Source organism: Aristolochia californica, unplaced genomic scaffold (genome assembly GCF_029961685.1).
Source record: "Aristolochia californica isolate CCGP_79_NKW_82.1479 unplaced genomic scaffold, dmAriCali1.0.hap1 SCAF_7, whole genome shotgun sequence".
Lineage (NCBI taxonomy): Eukaryota > Viridiplantae > Streptophyta > Magnoliopsida > Piperales > Aristolochiaceae > Aristolochia > Aristolochia californica.
The window spans coordinates 28,719,609-28,735,802 of NW_027182268.1; the positions used below are offsets into that span (position 1 = coordinate 28,719,609).

General features: G+C 44.8%; 1 protein-coding gene across 1 annotated transcript; it reads left to right on the plus strand.

Moving 5' to 3' along the window:
- The first annotated feature begins 12,474 nt into the window (after positions 1-12,474).
- Positions 12,475-13,374, plus strand: LOC137937265 (pentatricopeptide repeat-containing protein At4g33990-like). The gene has a single exon (XM_068782350.1). The coding sequence runs from the start codon at positions 12,475-12,477 to the stop codon at positions 13,372-13,374; it is 900 nt and encodes a 299-aa protein (XP_068638451.1).
- The last annotated feature ends 2,820 nt before the right edge of the window (positions 13,375-16,194 follow it).

The window sequence follows — 16,194 nt, forward strand, 5'->3', positions numbered from 1 at the left end:
TACATCTCGATGGTATGGTTAACCACCTCGGTTTGCCCATCTGTCTGTAGATGATATGCGGAGGAGAATTTCAATTTCGTACCACCCAGACAAAAAAGTTCCCGCCAGAAAGTGCTGGTGAACACCTCATCCCTATCACTTACAATCGATTACGGGATGCCATGTAAATGTACAATTTGCTTAAAGAAAATCTGTGTGACTCCTGACGCTGTATAGGGATGAGCGATAGGAATAAAGTGGCCATACTTGGAGAACCGATCGACCACCACAAAGAGGACTAATTTCCTGGATGACTATGGCAAACCCTCAACAAAATCCATCAAAATATCAGCCCATACCTGAGTAGGAAGGGCTAGCGGTTGTGGGAGGCCGGCGGGGCTTAAGTGTTCCGCCTTGTGACATTGACATACCTGACATGCGGAGACATATGTAGCAATGGATGTCTTCAGGGCTTGCCAATAAAAATCTGCTCGAATATGGGTCAAAGTTTTCTGAATTCCCACATATGCGTTGTCATGGTATGCAGAGAGGATGACATGAATCAACTCGGACGTGTGTGGAAGGTAAATGCACCGCTTGTAGCAAATAAGTGAACACTTCGACTCCATCATCCCCTCTGAAATTTTATAGTGTAACTCCTATAGGCCGGAAGAGTGGCATGGGTTTCTCTCACCAAGTCAAGAATGAGGAACCAAGGCTGACTTATAGCATATACAAGCTGCTGATATTCCAAACAATGAGATAAGGCATCCGCGGCCTTATTTAATCTTCCTACATGGGTATTCAACTGAAAAGTCAAATCCCATCAACTTACTGATCCAATGCTGCTGGGGCGAAATCGTGAGACGTTGCTCCAATAAGAATTTAAGGCTATAGTGATCCGTCTGGATGAGAAAAGCTCGGCCCCATAAGTAAGGCCGCCAGTGTTGGACCACCTTGGCCAACCCAATTAATTCCCGTTCATACGCCACCAAGTTGTGATAACGAACGGCCAACTGTGGACTGAAATAGGCAATCGGATGTGACTGCTGCTGTAAAACTGCCCCAATGCCTCCACCAGAGGCGTCTCACTCAACCACAAATAAATCTTCAAATTGGGGCCTCAAATGACTTCGTGGCCGCCTCATTCCACTGAAAGGAATTCTTCTTTAGGAGACTGGTTAAGGGAGCAGCCAATAGACCGTAATTCTGAATGAATTTACGGTAGTTCCCTGCTAGACCCAAAAATCCCCGTAGAGCGGAGCAAGATTGCGGTTGGGGCCAATCCTTCATTACCCGAATCTTCTTAGGATCAACCGTGACCCCCGCATGTGATATAATATGACCTAGATAAGCAACATGTGAAGCCGCAATGGAGCATTTGGATTTCTTCAAATAGAGCTGATGTGCTCGTAGTAGGTCAAAAACAATTTGTAAATTCACCAAATGCTCATCGGTGGACTTGCTATATATGAGAATATCATAAAAAAATTAAGAACACACTTCCGAAGATAGGGGCTAAATACCTTATTCATCAGAGCTTGGAAAGTGGAGGGTGCATTTCATAACCCAAACAGCATGACCGCAAACTCAAAGTGACCATGATGCGTGCGGAATGCTGTCTTTTCGATATCAGAGGGGTGTATACAGACCTGATGACATCCCGAACATAGGTCAAATTTAGTAAATATCCATGACCCATGTAATTCATCCAGGAGCTCCTCCACAACCGGAATCAAAAACTTATCCTTCACTGTTTGATCATTCAAATCCCGATAATCGACACAAAACCTCCATGTTCCATCATGTTTCTTCACAAGTAAGATGGGTTAAGAGAACGGGGATCGACTGTTACGAATAAGGCCCTGTTATAACATCTCCTGGCACTGTCGCTCGATCTCATGCTTCTGAAGGTGTGGGTACCGGTACAGACGAACTACCACCACATCGAAACATGGTTTTAAACATATCATGTGGTCATAGTGCCTCAAGGGAGGCAATCCCGAAGTCTCATGGAAGAGGTCAAAGATCTCCTATACCAGATTATCAATAGTACTGTCCGAGGGGTTCTGTGTGTGGATGGTGTGGATGTGGTGGGCCCTGTCCACCTGACAGTCCCTGCAAAAGCACTTGACTACCGGCCAACACAAAGCTCAATTTAAAGCCGAAAAGTCCCACAGAATGGGTCCCAATGTTTGCAACCATTTAATGCCTAACACCATATCAAAGCCAGCCAAGGGTATGAAAAAAAAATCAGCATTAAATAGAGTAGAGCCAATGGAAAAAGTTACCGCGTTACTGATCCCATAGCTAGGGACTTTCTCCCCATTGGCGACTGACACTGGCTTTCGGATGAGGAAAGATCTATAACTGAAGATGTTGCACTGTTGTTAAGCTCAAAAAATTGTTTGTACTACCCAAATCCACTAGTCCCACAAGTTCCTGGTCTAGGACTAGAGCTCGGACTTGCATAGTTTTGGCAGATTTCTACCCAGTAATAGCATGCAAAGAAATTGCCGGTGGTTCCTCCTCAAGAATATAATATGTCTCCTCTATATCATCTGATTCATCTACTTCGAACCAAAACAACCTTTTAAATTGGTGCCCCACCTGGTACTGTTCATCACAATTGTAGCATATATTCTTGGACCTCTGTTCTGCCCTCTCCACACTTGTTAATTTTTTTATATATTGCGACAAGGAATTACTAGAGCGTGTATCAGCTACCGGAGCCGTATTCGGATTGTGCCTGGAGGAAGGTAATGCAGGGTTTCTCACCTGAGGCGAATTATGGTGGGGCCTTACCAAGTGGAGGATGTGTTCCCTTCACCTTGCCAACCTGGCTTACGATGCTACAACTGTTGTCATTGTTCCATTGCCCGGGAAAAATTCATTGCCCGAGCCAAATCAGGTGGGAAAATGAGCTCAACCTCTATCCTCAGAGATTCATGGAGACCCACTGTGAATAAGGAGACCTACTGGTCGACCCATACCAACCCGGCCAGCAAGAGCCAACTTTTCTTGGAACTATTTTTATACTATTCAACCAATTTAGTTTGTCTCAAAAGGACTAAATCTCCCTGGGGGTTGCTGTGGGCGGGAGGGCCAAATCTGATTGAGTATAAATTTTTTTTTGTGGACTTCATAGCCCAATGGGTAGTCCAAAGGCAACGTGGAAGACTTAGTGATTCAGGAAGTGACTCAGTGGAGTAACTCAGTAGCTTGGAGAGTTATGTTATTTTAATTAAGTAGCTTAGAGAGTATGTTACTTTAATTGATTTTGTCAAGGTAACCGTGATGGAAGATTTGTAATCATCGGAGACAATGCTTGAGCCTTGATTTATTAGGCATTGAGAATGAATGAAGGGGGAAGAAATATTTCACGGGATTTGAGTTCTCCCCAAGGAACCAGGGTCGGCGTTCCCCTAGAACCCAAGGTACAAACTCCCTTCGACGATTCTGAATCCCTCTCCTCTGACGATCTTCTCCTCTTCTCTCTATCGTAAGAGTTCTCAACCCGAGCTCTTCACCATTCTGGCACAATAGGGAGACCAGAAAGGTCTCAGCGACCTGGCCCTAACCCTGAAACGCAAGACGAATTCTCCCATAGATGAGTTACTCGGTCCATGGTCAGAGACCACAACACCTTCGTATCATAGCAGGTTAATATGGGAGAATCATCAACCCACACTGATTTGCTGGCTGGGTTCAGAGAGATGATGCACACTGAGAGGGAGCACAGTGACACTAGAGCTGGGGAAACCGAAGAATGTCTGGTTGCATTACTGGATAGTCGAGTCGCCCAACAGGTACAAGTTCAATTTGAAAATTTATCACATCAATTATATGATATTGTTGGGGGAAGAAGCTCCAACCCACTGGATGAGGGGAAGAGTCCTGCACCCAGACAAGGGCCTCCATATGTTGGACACACAGAGCCTCCAGCAACTGGGGGAGATTTTAGTCCCAAGGGAGGGACAATCCTGAGGTACACTAAATTGGAATTTCCAATTTTTAAGGGATCAAAGGACCCACTGATATGGCTTTACAGGTGTGAGAAATGTTTTTCTCACCAACGAACTGCAGACAATGAAAAAGTGGGATTGGCCGCCTTCCATATGCTCGACGAAGCGCAGCTATGGGGCCATCAACTAGAAGTGGAATCCCAACTTGAATTGGTAGGAATTCAAGGATTTGTGCTCCATCCGGTTTGGACCCCCGGCTCATAAACAATCCCTTAGGGGACTTGGTGCTGTTAAGGCAAATGGGCACAGTGGAACAATACCAAAAGGCCTTCCAAGAGAAATTAGCCAGGGCCAGCAAGGTAGTCAGAGTGGACCAGTAGGTTAGCTTGTTTACAGTAGGATTGACAGAGGCCCTCCGCCTCGAAGTAGAGCTCCTAGCTCCGCCCGATTTGGCTAAAGCGATGAATTTTCCAAGAGCCCTTGAAGCCAAGCAAAGATTTCAGTCACGCAGACATCCATGGCAGGGAGGCCGACAATCTGCAGCTACCTCCCACACAGCACCCCAATGGCGCAATGCAGCCACTTCTAGCTCCCTTCAGTTGCCCAAAACAAGCCCAACACAACCGACCTTCATCCGAAAATTGAACAGGGCAGAAAGGGAAGACCGAAGGTCCTGTGGCTTATGCTACAATTGTGATGAAAAATATACCTTTGGACATCAATGTTCAAAATTGTTTTGGTTAGAAGTCGAGAATGATGAGGAGCTAGTGGTAGAAGAATAGAGCATAGAGCCAGTGGCTGAAGACCCAGAACCTGAAATTTCCTTCCACGCCATTACAGGTCTACAATCCACCAAGACAATGCAACTATGTGCCCTCATCAATGATCAACCACTCCTCAGTGTGGTTGACTCTGGGAGTACCCACAATTTCATTAGCTTCAATGCAGCCCAGCAGTTGCAATTACCAGTGTTGTCTCGTTCAGCAGCTTCAGTGTCAGTGGCTAATGGTGAAAAGCTTCCGAGTTATGGCATTAGCAGGGTCGTGTTATTTTCCATTGAGGGTAATCTGTTTGAAGCAGAATTTCTAATCATTCCCCTCGCCGGGTTTGACATGGCTCTTGGCTTTAAATGGCTACAAACTTTGGGGCCTATTTTGTGGGATTTCCAAGCATTAACCATGAGCTTTGATTTTGTTGGATAGAAGTACACTTTTCAGGGGAGCAAGACTGAAATCCCTCCACACCTACATGTCATACAGCAGCAGCAGCTATTGGTAAATTTACAAAATTTGTTGATAGCTTATGACGATGTCTTTCAGGCACCAACAGGTCTTCCACCTCTCAGACAGTGTGACCACATAATTGCATTGAAGGCTGGTTCTGAGGCCGTCATGCTGCTCCCCTATCGGTACCCACATCTCCAAAAGGACGAGATAGAAAAACAATGCAAACATATGTTGGAGCAAGGCTTAATACTCAGAAGTACCTCTCCCTTTTCTTCATCGGTCTTGTTAGTCAAGAAACAAGACAACACTTGGAGATTTTGCGTGGATTATAGGGAATTGAACTCGAAAACTATTAAAAACAAGTTCCCTATTCTGATTGTGGATGAGTTATTGGATGAACTTCATGGAGTTCAAATTTTCAGCAAGCTAGATTTACGCTCCGGCTACCACCAGGTCCGTATGTCTTCTCGTGATATTTCTAAAACAGTCTTCCTGACACACCATGGCCACTTTGACTTTTTGGTCATGCCCTTCAGTCTCTCCAACGCTCCTTCAACATTTCAGAGCTTAATGAACGAGGTATTCACTGACTATCTACAAAAATTTGTGTTAGTTTTTTTTTACAAGATACTGATTTTCAGCAAGTCATTACCTCAACATTTGGAGCATCTACACATTGTTTTTCAACTGATAAGAGCACATAGACTTTATTTAAAGAGAACCAAGTGTACTTTTGGGCAGCCATAGGTGGCTTATTTGGGCCACATTATTACTGCGTCAGGGGTCACAGTAGTGACACAATGGCCACCTCCACACAATGTCTCAGCATTGTGGGGTTTTTTGGGCTTAGCCAGCTATTATCGGAAATTCATTTCCAACTATGCGGCCCTAGCAGCACCCTTATCTAACTTGCTGCGATGAAATGCATTTGTATGGAATGACGACGCCAGCACCGCCTTCCACACACTGAAATCAGCTCTTGCAACAGTGCTCGTCTTACAATTGCCAAATTTTGACGAGCTCTTCGTGGTAGAATGTGATGCACCAGGAGGGGGTATCGGCCCAGTCTTACAGCAGTCCGGCCACCCTGTTGCTTATTACAGCTGACAACTCGCCCTTCATCAACACAAGTTACCAGCATATGAGCGTGAGCTTATTGGCCTGGCCAAGGCGGTCCGTCATTGGAGACCATATCTATGGGACCAAGAGTTTCTCATCCGCACAGACCATTACAATTTGAAGTATTTGCCTTATCAGCATATTTCTACATCTCCTCTGCAACAGTAGATTAGTAAATTGCTCAGATTCGATTTTTCTATGGAGCACAAAGCCGGCAAATTGAATGCAGCAGTTGATGCGCTATCACGCAGGTCTGAAACCTCCCCACAATTAGCTGCCATAAGTCACCCGACGGCAGCCATATTGGACTCCATCACGGAGTCACACAGTAGCTCCCTAGAATTGCAAGACTTATAGCAGCAAATTCAAGCTGGCACCATGGGTTCAGCTTGGACAGTGCACAACGCAATCATTCAATATCAGCACCACAGTCTTCCCCTCTCATTGGCCAGGTAATATCAATGTATCATGACAGCCATCATGAAGGGATTCAAAACACCCTATTTCGGCTCCGCAAAGAGTTTTATTGGGAGGGTATGAAAGCATCCATTACAGACTATGTCGCTGCTTGCCAGGTGTGTCAGTGCAACAAGGTGGAGCATTTTTCACCTACCGGAGTACTACAACCCCTATAGCTTCCCACACAGGTATGGGCCAACTTATCTATGGATTTTATTGAGGGTCTTCCCAAGTCTTCGGGGAAATTCACTATTTTGGTGGTAGTAGACCGTTTCTCCAAATACGGTCATTTCATTCCCATGGAATATCCGTACATGGCAGCGTCGGTAGCCCATATCTTCTTCAAACACATTGTCCACCTCCACGGCATTCTAGAGTCCATCATCAGTGATCAAAATGTTGTTTTTACAAGTCACTTCTGGCGGTATCTTTTTAAATTATGCGGCACCAAACTGCATTTCTCTTCAGCCTATCACCCACAATTAGATGGCCAGACGGAAGTACTTAACCGTACCTTAGCCATGTATTTATGGTGCTTGGTAGGTGATAGACTAAGAAGTGGATGGATTGCATTCCCTGGGCAGAGTACTCATACAACACTTCCTTCCACACAACACTGAAGGACACTCCCTTTTAGATAGTGTGTGGCAGAGACCCTCCACGTCTCATTTCATATGACGATGGCTCCACCCGAGTAGAAGCAGTTGATATAGTGCTCCTAGATAGAGATCAGCTCTGGCAAGTTATTAGCTAGTGCCTCAGCCAAGCTCAAGCATGTATGAAAACTAATTATGATAAGGGTCGACGGGACATTCACTATAATACCGGGGATTTTGTTTGGCTTAAACTTCAGCACTACCGCCAAGCTTCCTAGACAGGCTGCCGGCACAAGCTCTCCAAAAAATATTTTGGGCCATTCCAGATTACTCACAAGATGGGGGACATTGCATATAGGCTCAAATTGCCTCCCGATGCCAGGATACATGATGTATTCTATGTGTCTCTACTCAAGCCCTTCGTGGGCAGTGCCCCCCCTCACCCTCTTGATCTACCACCCATGGACAATGGACAGATTTCGTTGTTGACGTATAAACTCTTGCAGGCACATCAGAATTCACAATGGCGAGAGGTGTTGATTCAGTGGTCTCCCAATGACTCCACCAATTCAATGTGGGAGGACCTTGACGTCTTCCACCAGGTATACCCCACATTCAAACTTGAGGACAACCTCATTTTCCAGGTGGGGAGTGATGTTCTGGACTCCATAGCACAACGGGTAGTTCAGAGGCAACGCAGAAGACTCAGTGATTCAGGAAGTGACTCAGTAGAGTAACTCAGTAGCTTAGAGAGTTATGTTATTTTAATTTGAGTAGCTTAGAGAGTATGTTACTTTAATTGATTTTGTCAAGGTAGTCGTGATGGCAGATTTGTAATAATCGGAAACGATGCTTGAGCCTTGATTTATTAGGCATCGAGAATGAATGAAGGGGGAAGAAAGATTTCACGGGATCTGAGTTCTCCCCAAGGAACTAGGGTCGGCGTTTCCCTGGAACCCAAGGTGCAGATTCCCTTCGACGAGTCTGAATCCCTCTCTTTCGACTATCTTCTCCTCTTCTCTCTATCGTAAATCTTCTCAACCCGAGCTCTTCACCATTCCGTCACAATAAGGAGACCAGAAAGGTCTCGGCGACCTGGCCCTAACCCTGAAACACAAGACAAATTCTCCCACAGACGAGTTACTCGGTCCATGGTCAGAGACCACGACATTTTTAAATTCACCCCAATCCAGCACTGGTCTCTCTAGTTCCACCTGGTGAACCCATAATTGGGCTTCATCTATCATATGAAAGGAGGCCAGTTGCACCTTATCCCACTCAGTAGTCCCTTGGTTTAAAAAAAAATTCTCACATCTATGCAACCAAATTAAGGGATCCACTGACTTATTAAAATTAGGAAAATCTAATTTTGTGTACCTTGGTATTGTGCCTCCATTTTGTGGTCCCAAGACAACATTGCACCTATGCCACTGCTCCCCTCTCTAGTTGTACGGTTGAGTCACCTCCCTCGTCTCTGGGCTATGTTGTCTCTCTACCCATAGATTAGATATCATGCTACTGATTCACTTAATCTCTACTTCCAAACCACAAACTTTTTCCAGCAGTGGTTGTGCTGTCTCCATGCTATCCTCCATCTTTTGCATCCTGGTTTGAAGTTCTTCATTGGTGGATGTATCCCCCATGTTACCCTGCTCTGATACCAAGTGTTAAGCACCTAGACAATACTACCCAAAAGACCGGCTTGTTAGGAGCGGAAGACATAGGTACTTAACCCAGGATCCAACTGTCTGACGCACTGTGAATGCTGTCCCATAATGGTACTCCCACCGTTATGAGCCGACAACCACGGCGGCCTAACACTAGTGATGTGGAGATAACCTTTGCATCCGGACAGCTCAATATCCCGCGCTTGTGAGGAGTCGAACTCACAACGTGGCACCCGCTCTGATACCAAATATTACAGTCCCGGGTCAAGGATCGAGTAACACGGCGTGGGATCTGAGGCTCCAGCACTGTGAGTGTGTTGCTGGACTCGGTAAGGTCAGAGAAAACCCTTTGTTGGACTGATCTTGATCAAGTGTTAAACACTCTCTTGGATGAAGGTAATATGGTGTTCGGTAGAGATTAAGAAGCCAGATATGATGAACGTGAAGGGTAGAGGGAAAGGGTTACCTTTTCTTGACCATGGCAAAGAGTGTTTCACTCTTGTTCTTGCTTCTGCTCGTGCTAGGATTGTAGTCCTAGCTTGGGTAGCCCTTGGCCTACATTGGGAAGCTCCTTCCTAGCTTCTTGTTGGACTCAATGCTAGAAAGAGACCTTCTCTTCTTGTTGGTGATGAAGAGGAGGCTGAAGCCTCTCTTTGAACTTGAAAAAGGGACAAAAAGTTTCCCTCCCTTGCACGGTATGAATCAATGGAGAATGGAGAGTGATGGTGGGATATGCAGATTTATTAGGGAAATCTATACCTCGAGACCTTCAAGGGAGATCTCTAACCCTAGAACTCGTCAAGGTGAGTTCCAACCTTGTTTAACCTAATTCTCAATGCTTGCCTTTTCTCTATTTCCTTTCCCTTTAAATAGGGTTTGACGTCAGAAGTGATTTAGGGCTAAAAATACCCATACTGCCCCTATGAACATAATCCTTACATACTTAATGAAAAATCATACTTAAAAGAAATATAAAATATGAATTATAAAACTACTGAACTCTTTGAGTCATTGTCTCCTCCTTTGAGTGACTCGGTGTGCGATTGAGTCCACAACATATTGGAATCTCCCACTGGACATGAATAAGGTGGGCACCCAATATCGTGGCTGGAGTAAGAATAACCCGTCCATTGTCCACTGGAGGAAGGGACGGGGTGAGCCCTGAAAGGGTTTAAGTAGGGATACATGAAAGACATCATGAAGTTTGGCTGTGGCGAAAAGTTGCAGTTGAAAGGTGACCGGCCCCACACGTCGAATAATAGAGAAAGGCCCAAAGTACTTTGGAGAAAGTTTATTACGTTGTTGGCCAGAAATGGAGTGTTGTCGGTGACGTTGGAGCTGTAACCAAATGTAGTCCCCTTCCTTGTATAATATATCCATGTGCCCGTTGTCATAGAAGTCCTTCATATGAACTTGTGCATTGAGGAGGCGAGCCGAAATATTTTGTAGCACCTGATCCTGATCAATGAGTGCCTGATCAATAGAGTCTACTCAAGTGAAGCCCGGAGTATAAGAGAGAAGCCGAGGAGGATCTCTTCCATATAGAATACTGAAGAGAGTAGACTGCAAGGCTGTGTGGAAGGAAGTGTTGTAACAATATTCTGCCCATGGTAGCCATTGAACCCAATTTTTAGGATGGTCGCCCACCAGGCATAGGAGATACATTTCCACGGTGTGGTTAACCACTTCTGTTTGGCCGTCTGTTTGAGAATGATAGGATGATGGTGCCGCATAGACAAAAAAGTTCCCGCCAAAAAGTGTTGGTAAAGACTGCATCACGATCATTGACAATAGATTATGGAATGCCATGTAAATGAACAATATGCTTGAGGAATATATGTGTCACTCAGGATACAGTATACGGGTGTTCCATGAGAATAAAGTGAGCATAATTGAAGAACCTATCCACCACCACAAATAATATCGATTTTTTTAAAGACTGTGTAAGACCTTCAACGAAATCCATAGATATATTGGCCCACTTTTGTGTAGGAAGTGCAAGAGGCTGCAGAAGACCCGCTGAACTAAAGTGTTTGACCTTGTTACGTTGACAAACCAGATAGGATGTGACATATGCTGCAATGGAGGTCTTCATGGCCTGCCAATTGATATCCGCTCGAATGTGATGCAAGTTTTTTTGTATGCCTTCATGAGTGTTGTCATGGTATACAGAGTAGGATGGCTGAAACCAACTCTGAAGTGTGTGGTACGTATAAGCGCAATTTGTAGTAAATAAGAGAATCCAGAATGGACCATCTAGAGTCCAGTGCCCCCTTTGTAATTTTTGTGTGCAGATTTGGAGGACCGGATTGCTGGTATTTTCCTCCTTTACCAAGTCTAAAAGAAGAAAACGAGGCCCAGCGCAGTATTATGTTATGAACCCAATAGTAGGCCGAGTCAGGCAGAGATGTGGGGGACAAGTCAATTACTCTGGCTAAGACAGTTACTTAGTCATTTAGTTTACTTTTCAATTTAAATGCCAAGAGGGGCAAAATTTTAATTTCCTTTGAACCTTTTACATTTCAACTTAAAAGTCGTGGAGGGGCAAAAATATAATTTTCTCTTGAACCTTGTGGACATAACCCTATTTAGAGGGGGAATGGAATGAAAAGGGGCAAGTCTGAATTTAGGTTAAAACAAAGGGTTTGAGTTCTCCTAAAGGAACTCGAGGGTTTTCAAGCATCCCGTCAACGTGTTAGATCCGGGGACCATATCAACGTGGTATCAAAGCTGAAACAATGAGCGATTCGCGGATTGTAGATGAAATATGCGTAGTACTACGTGAAGAAATTTAGAAAATGCTACATCAGTCTGTCGTTAACATGGAAGATAGGTTGCTAGAATTTGAGAAGCGTAAAAAAAAAAATCAGAAAGGAAGTCCAAAAGATGAACAGTTGCTACTGTTCATCGGCCGACCTCAAATCGATGAGCAGGAATTCCGAACAGCTCGACGAGCGCCAGCCCTATTCTCAATCTCAGCCCCGACTTGCTGTTGTTCACCGCCGGAACTGGTCGAGGTCACGGATTGCTACTGTTCGCCATTAGAAAAACCGAGAGCCCAAAGTAAACGCTTATTGGGAGAAATGGTCGTGGGGGATGAATTTTATTACTGTTGATAGGAGCAAAATCTATTTCTGGGTGAAGCTTGTTCATGGTGGAACCACTGTTTTAAGGCTATTGAGAGAAGGAATTGCTAAAGACAGGGCTTTGTGTATGCCCGTGATAAAGAAGGTGAGTCGTGTCCACCATGAACATCTCGTTTCCATTGGAGCCTTCCATCCGGGGCAGCGAGGCGAAAACCTCCTCATTTATGACTATCTCCCTAATCAAACTCCTCATGCTCTTCTCCATGAAACCCGGGCAGGAAGACCACTGCTGCCCTAGGTTCGACGACACAAATTCGCCTTGGGCATGGCAAGGGGCCTCACCCAATTACTTTCGATTCAGAAAATATCAATCACGCATGGAACTTTTTGATCCTGTAACGTCCTCATCGATGAATTTTTTTCTTGCTAGACTAACGGAATTCGGTCTCGCCCAGCTGTTGGTCCCTGTTGTGGCCGACGAGATGGTGGCAGCAGCAAAGCCTGATGGATACCAAGAGTCGGAGCTGCACAAGATGAAGCAGAAAGATGCACGAACATGGGAAATGGTGGATTTGCCAGCATTGGTGAAAGCGGCTGTGTTGGAAGAGACAACAATGGGGGTATTCAATGTTGAGGTAGTAGACGCTTATGCGCAGTGTGGTGCTATGGCATCAGCAAGGGAGTTGTTCGGCTTAATGTCTGAACGCAAAGTTGTCTCGTGGAGTGCTTTGATCAAGGGTTATGTCAAGGATGGCAACTACTGGGAAGCCCTCATTATAATTGAAAGGTGGCAAATTGAAGGTCCCAAAGCAACTGCTGTAACAATGGTGAGTATTCTGTGTGCGTGTGCTTACCTTGGTGCTCGGGAACAAGGGAGGAAGATACACCGGTATGTTGTCCATAATGGTGGATCTGCACATAATGGGCTTGCTGATGTGGCAATTGAGCTTTTCCATTTAATGGGGAAGTGTGAGGACATAATTCTAGATCAAGGGAATATTGTCAGCTTTCTCCCTGTTTTATCCCATGTAGGAGCCCTGCAACAAGGAACGGTACTTCATGGAAGAACAATACGGCTTGGTCTGATATATGCAGTCTTTGTTGGAACATGTCTAATTGACATGTATGCAAAGTGTGAAGGGTTAACAAAGGCAACTCAGTTATTTAGTGAGGTCCCAAGATGGAGCCCTGTTCCTTGCAATGATATCATGTCCTGTAACAGAATTAATGGAAATGGTGACCAAACGCCAGACTTGTTCAGGGAAATGCAGAAATAGGGAGTGATGCCAGACCAGGTTACTTTTGTCTCTGTGTTGCCTGCCTGTAGTCAAGCAGGTTGGGTTGAGGAGGGCCAAACATATTTTCATAATATGAGGAGAGTGTCCTCGGGTGAACATAATTTTAAGCACTATACCTGCATGGCTGCTGCTCTCAGTCAAACTGGTCAGACACATGAGGAGCTTGAGTTTATTGGGACAATGCCAGTACAGCCAACGGCCTCCATGTTAGGAGCTATACTTACTGGCCGCCATAACCATGGAACAGTAGAGCTTGGTACAGGTATCATCAGTAAGTTCCTGTTTTGCGTTCTTCATAAGCAGAAAAAGACCATCGAGGGAGCGGTAAGTCCTAGAATTATTTCTGTTCTCCATAGTACTGCAATTTCTGGGTTTGATCTTGACGTTTTTACTGCTGCCTACAAACAAGTTCCGTACCTACAACCCATTCTTGCTCAATTTACTGTACTGGGCTTGCCCCAATTTGGGTGCATTACATCAAGGGAAACTATTGCAGGCTTACTTCGAGATAGCTTTTCACTGCCCATATTCAAGCTGCTTTTCAGCAGCAGAGGTTATCACTGAAAGTTTTTCATGGCAGTTGATGGCTTACTTGACTGAATATGCTTAATAGGCTCATTTTGCTGGTCTCTATTATGGAATAAACAATACCGAAAGTGGAAACCTACTGGCAATGAGTTCAAGCCACCTATTGTCAGTACCAATTGATCCTGATCTGGGTCCAAGTCTTGGAGTTGCTGGTGTGCCAGAAATGGGATTTATGTACACAGACTTAGTCAGGGCCATCACAAGTACTGTCGCGGCTGCTTGTGGATTTAACAACGAGATGCAGATTGCCACTGATATATTTGGCGGGTCTCCTATCTGCATTTTTTTCAACGTTAACCTTGCTGCCATGTATGGCATTGCGGAGGCAGCTCTTGGAATGCTGAGCACCATTGCGGTTGGTTCGGCCATTGAGGCATATGGTCCCATTAGTGACAAGGCTGGAGGTATTGCTAAGATGGCTGGCATGAGTCACAGGAGATGCAAACAAACCGATAACCTTGATGCCGCTGGAAACACTACTGCTGCTATTGGAAAGGGACTCATCATGGGTTCAGTTGCCCTAGTGTCTTTGACTCTCTTTGATGCCTGTGTGAGCCACACTGATTTTTCCACAAGGGTTGACACCTATAGTCTTCGCTGGGTTGATTGTGGGTGCATTGCTGCCAGACTGGTTCTCCACAATGCACACGAAATGGTGGGCGGTGCAACCTTGCAAATGGGGGGCCACAGAGAGGGGCTGTTTCACACCAGTCCCGGACTGATAGAGGGCAGCGTAGGGTCTGGCTATGCCGCTTTTGTCGTCAAAGTGGGTTTCCGTGGACGCCACAGATGCTACGTGGGCAGATGTGGCGTCTTTTGGCACCCATCCCCACCTTCGACCTTGAGGACAATCTCGTTCTCCAAGGGGTGTAATGTTATGAACCCAATAGTAGGCTGAGTCAAGCAGAGACGTGGGGGACTAGTCAATTACTCTAGCTGAGATAGTTACTTAGTCATTTAGTTTACTTTTCAATTTAAATGCCATGGAGGGACAAAATTATAATTTCCTTTGAACCTTTTGTTTTTCAACTTAAATGTCGTGGAGGGGCAAAAATATAATTTTCTCTTGAACCATGAACCCTATTTAGAGAGGGAATGGAATAGAAATAGGCAAGTCTGAATTTAGGTTAAAACAGAGGGTTTGAGTTCTCCTAAAGGAGCTCGAGGGTTTTCAAGCTTCCCTTCGGCTTGATTTTCTTTTCTTTTCTTCTTCCGTAGGAATCGTGATGCAAGGTTTTATGTATGCCTTCATGAGTGCTGTCATTGTATGCAAAGAGGATGGTTGAAACCAACTCTATAGTGTGAGGTACATATAAGCACAATTTGTAGTAAATAAGAGAATCTTGAATGGACCATCTAGAGTTCAATGCCCCCTTTGTAATTTTTGGGTGCAAATTTTGGAGGACGGGATTGCTAGTATTTTCCTCCTTTACCAGTCTAAAAGAAGAAAATGAGGCTGGCTGATGGATAGAGAAGCGGTGGATTCTCCAAACGTCGTGACAAGGCATCAACCACCTTGTTTAACAGCCCAACGCGGTATTCCACTGTAAAGTCAAACCCCATCAATGTACTAATCCAGTGTTGTTCAGGAGATGTCGTGAGGCACTGCTCCAGCAAATATTTAAGACTATAATTATCAGTGCGAATGAGAAATGCATGACCCCATAAGTAAGGTCGCCAAAGTTGGACAACTTTGGCCAACCCAATTAACTCGCATTCATATGCTACCAATTTGTAATGTTGTCTTGTCAACTGTCTGTTGAAATATGCAATAGGGTGAAAGTTCTGTCGTAGAACAGTCCCATTGCCCCCACCGGATGCATCACACTCGACCTCAAATAAATCTTCAAAATTTGGAAGCTGCAGAACTAGTGCGGATGCAAGATCTAATTTGAGATCTATGAAGGATTGTGTCGCCTGGTCATTCCAAATAAAGGAATCTTTCTTGATGAGGCTTGTGAATGGTGCTGCTAATGGCCCATAATTCTTTATAAATTTTCTGTAATATCCTGCTAATCCCAAAAATCCCTCTCAAAGTAGAGGTATTCATAGGTTGCAGCCAATTGGCAATGGCTTGAATTTTCTCGGAATCAACCGTGACTCCATGATGGGAAATAATATGGCCAAGATAGGCCACATGCGATATTGCAAAACGGCATTTAGATTTCTTTAAATATAGTTGTTGTGGACGTAACAATTGAAATACCACTC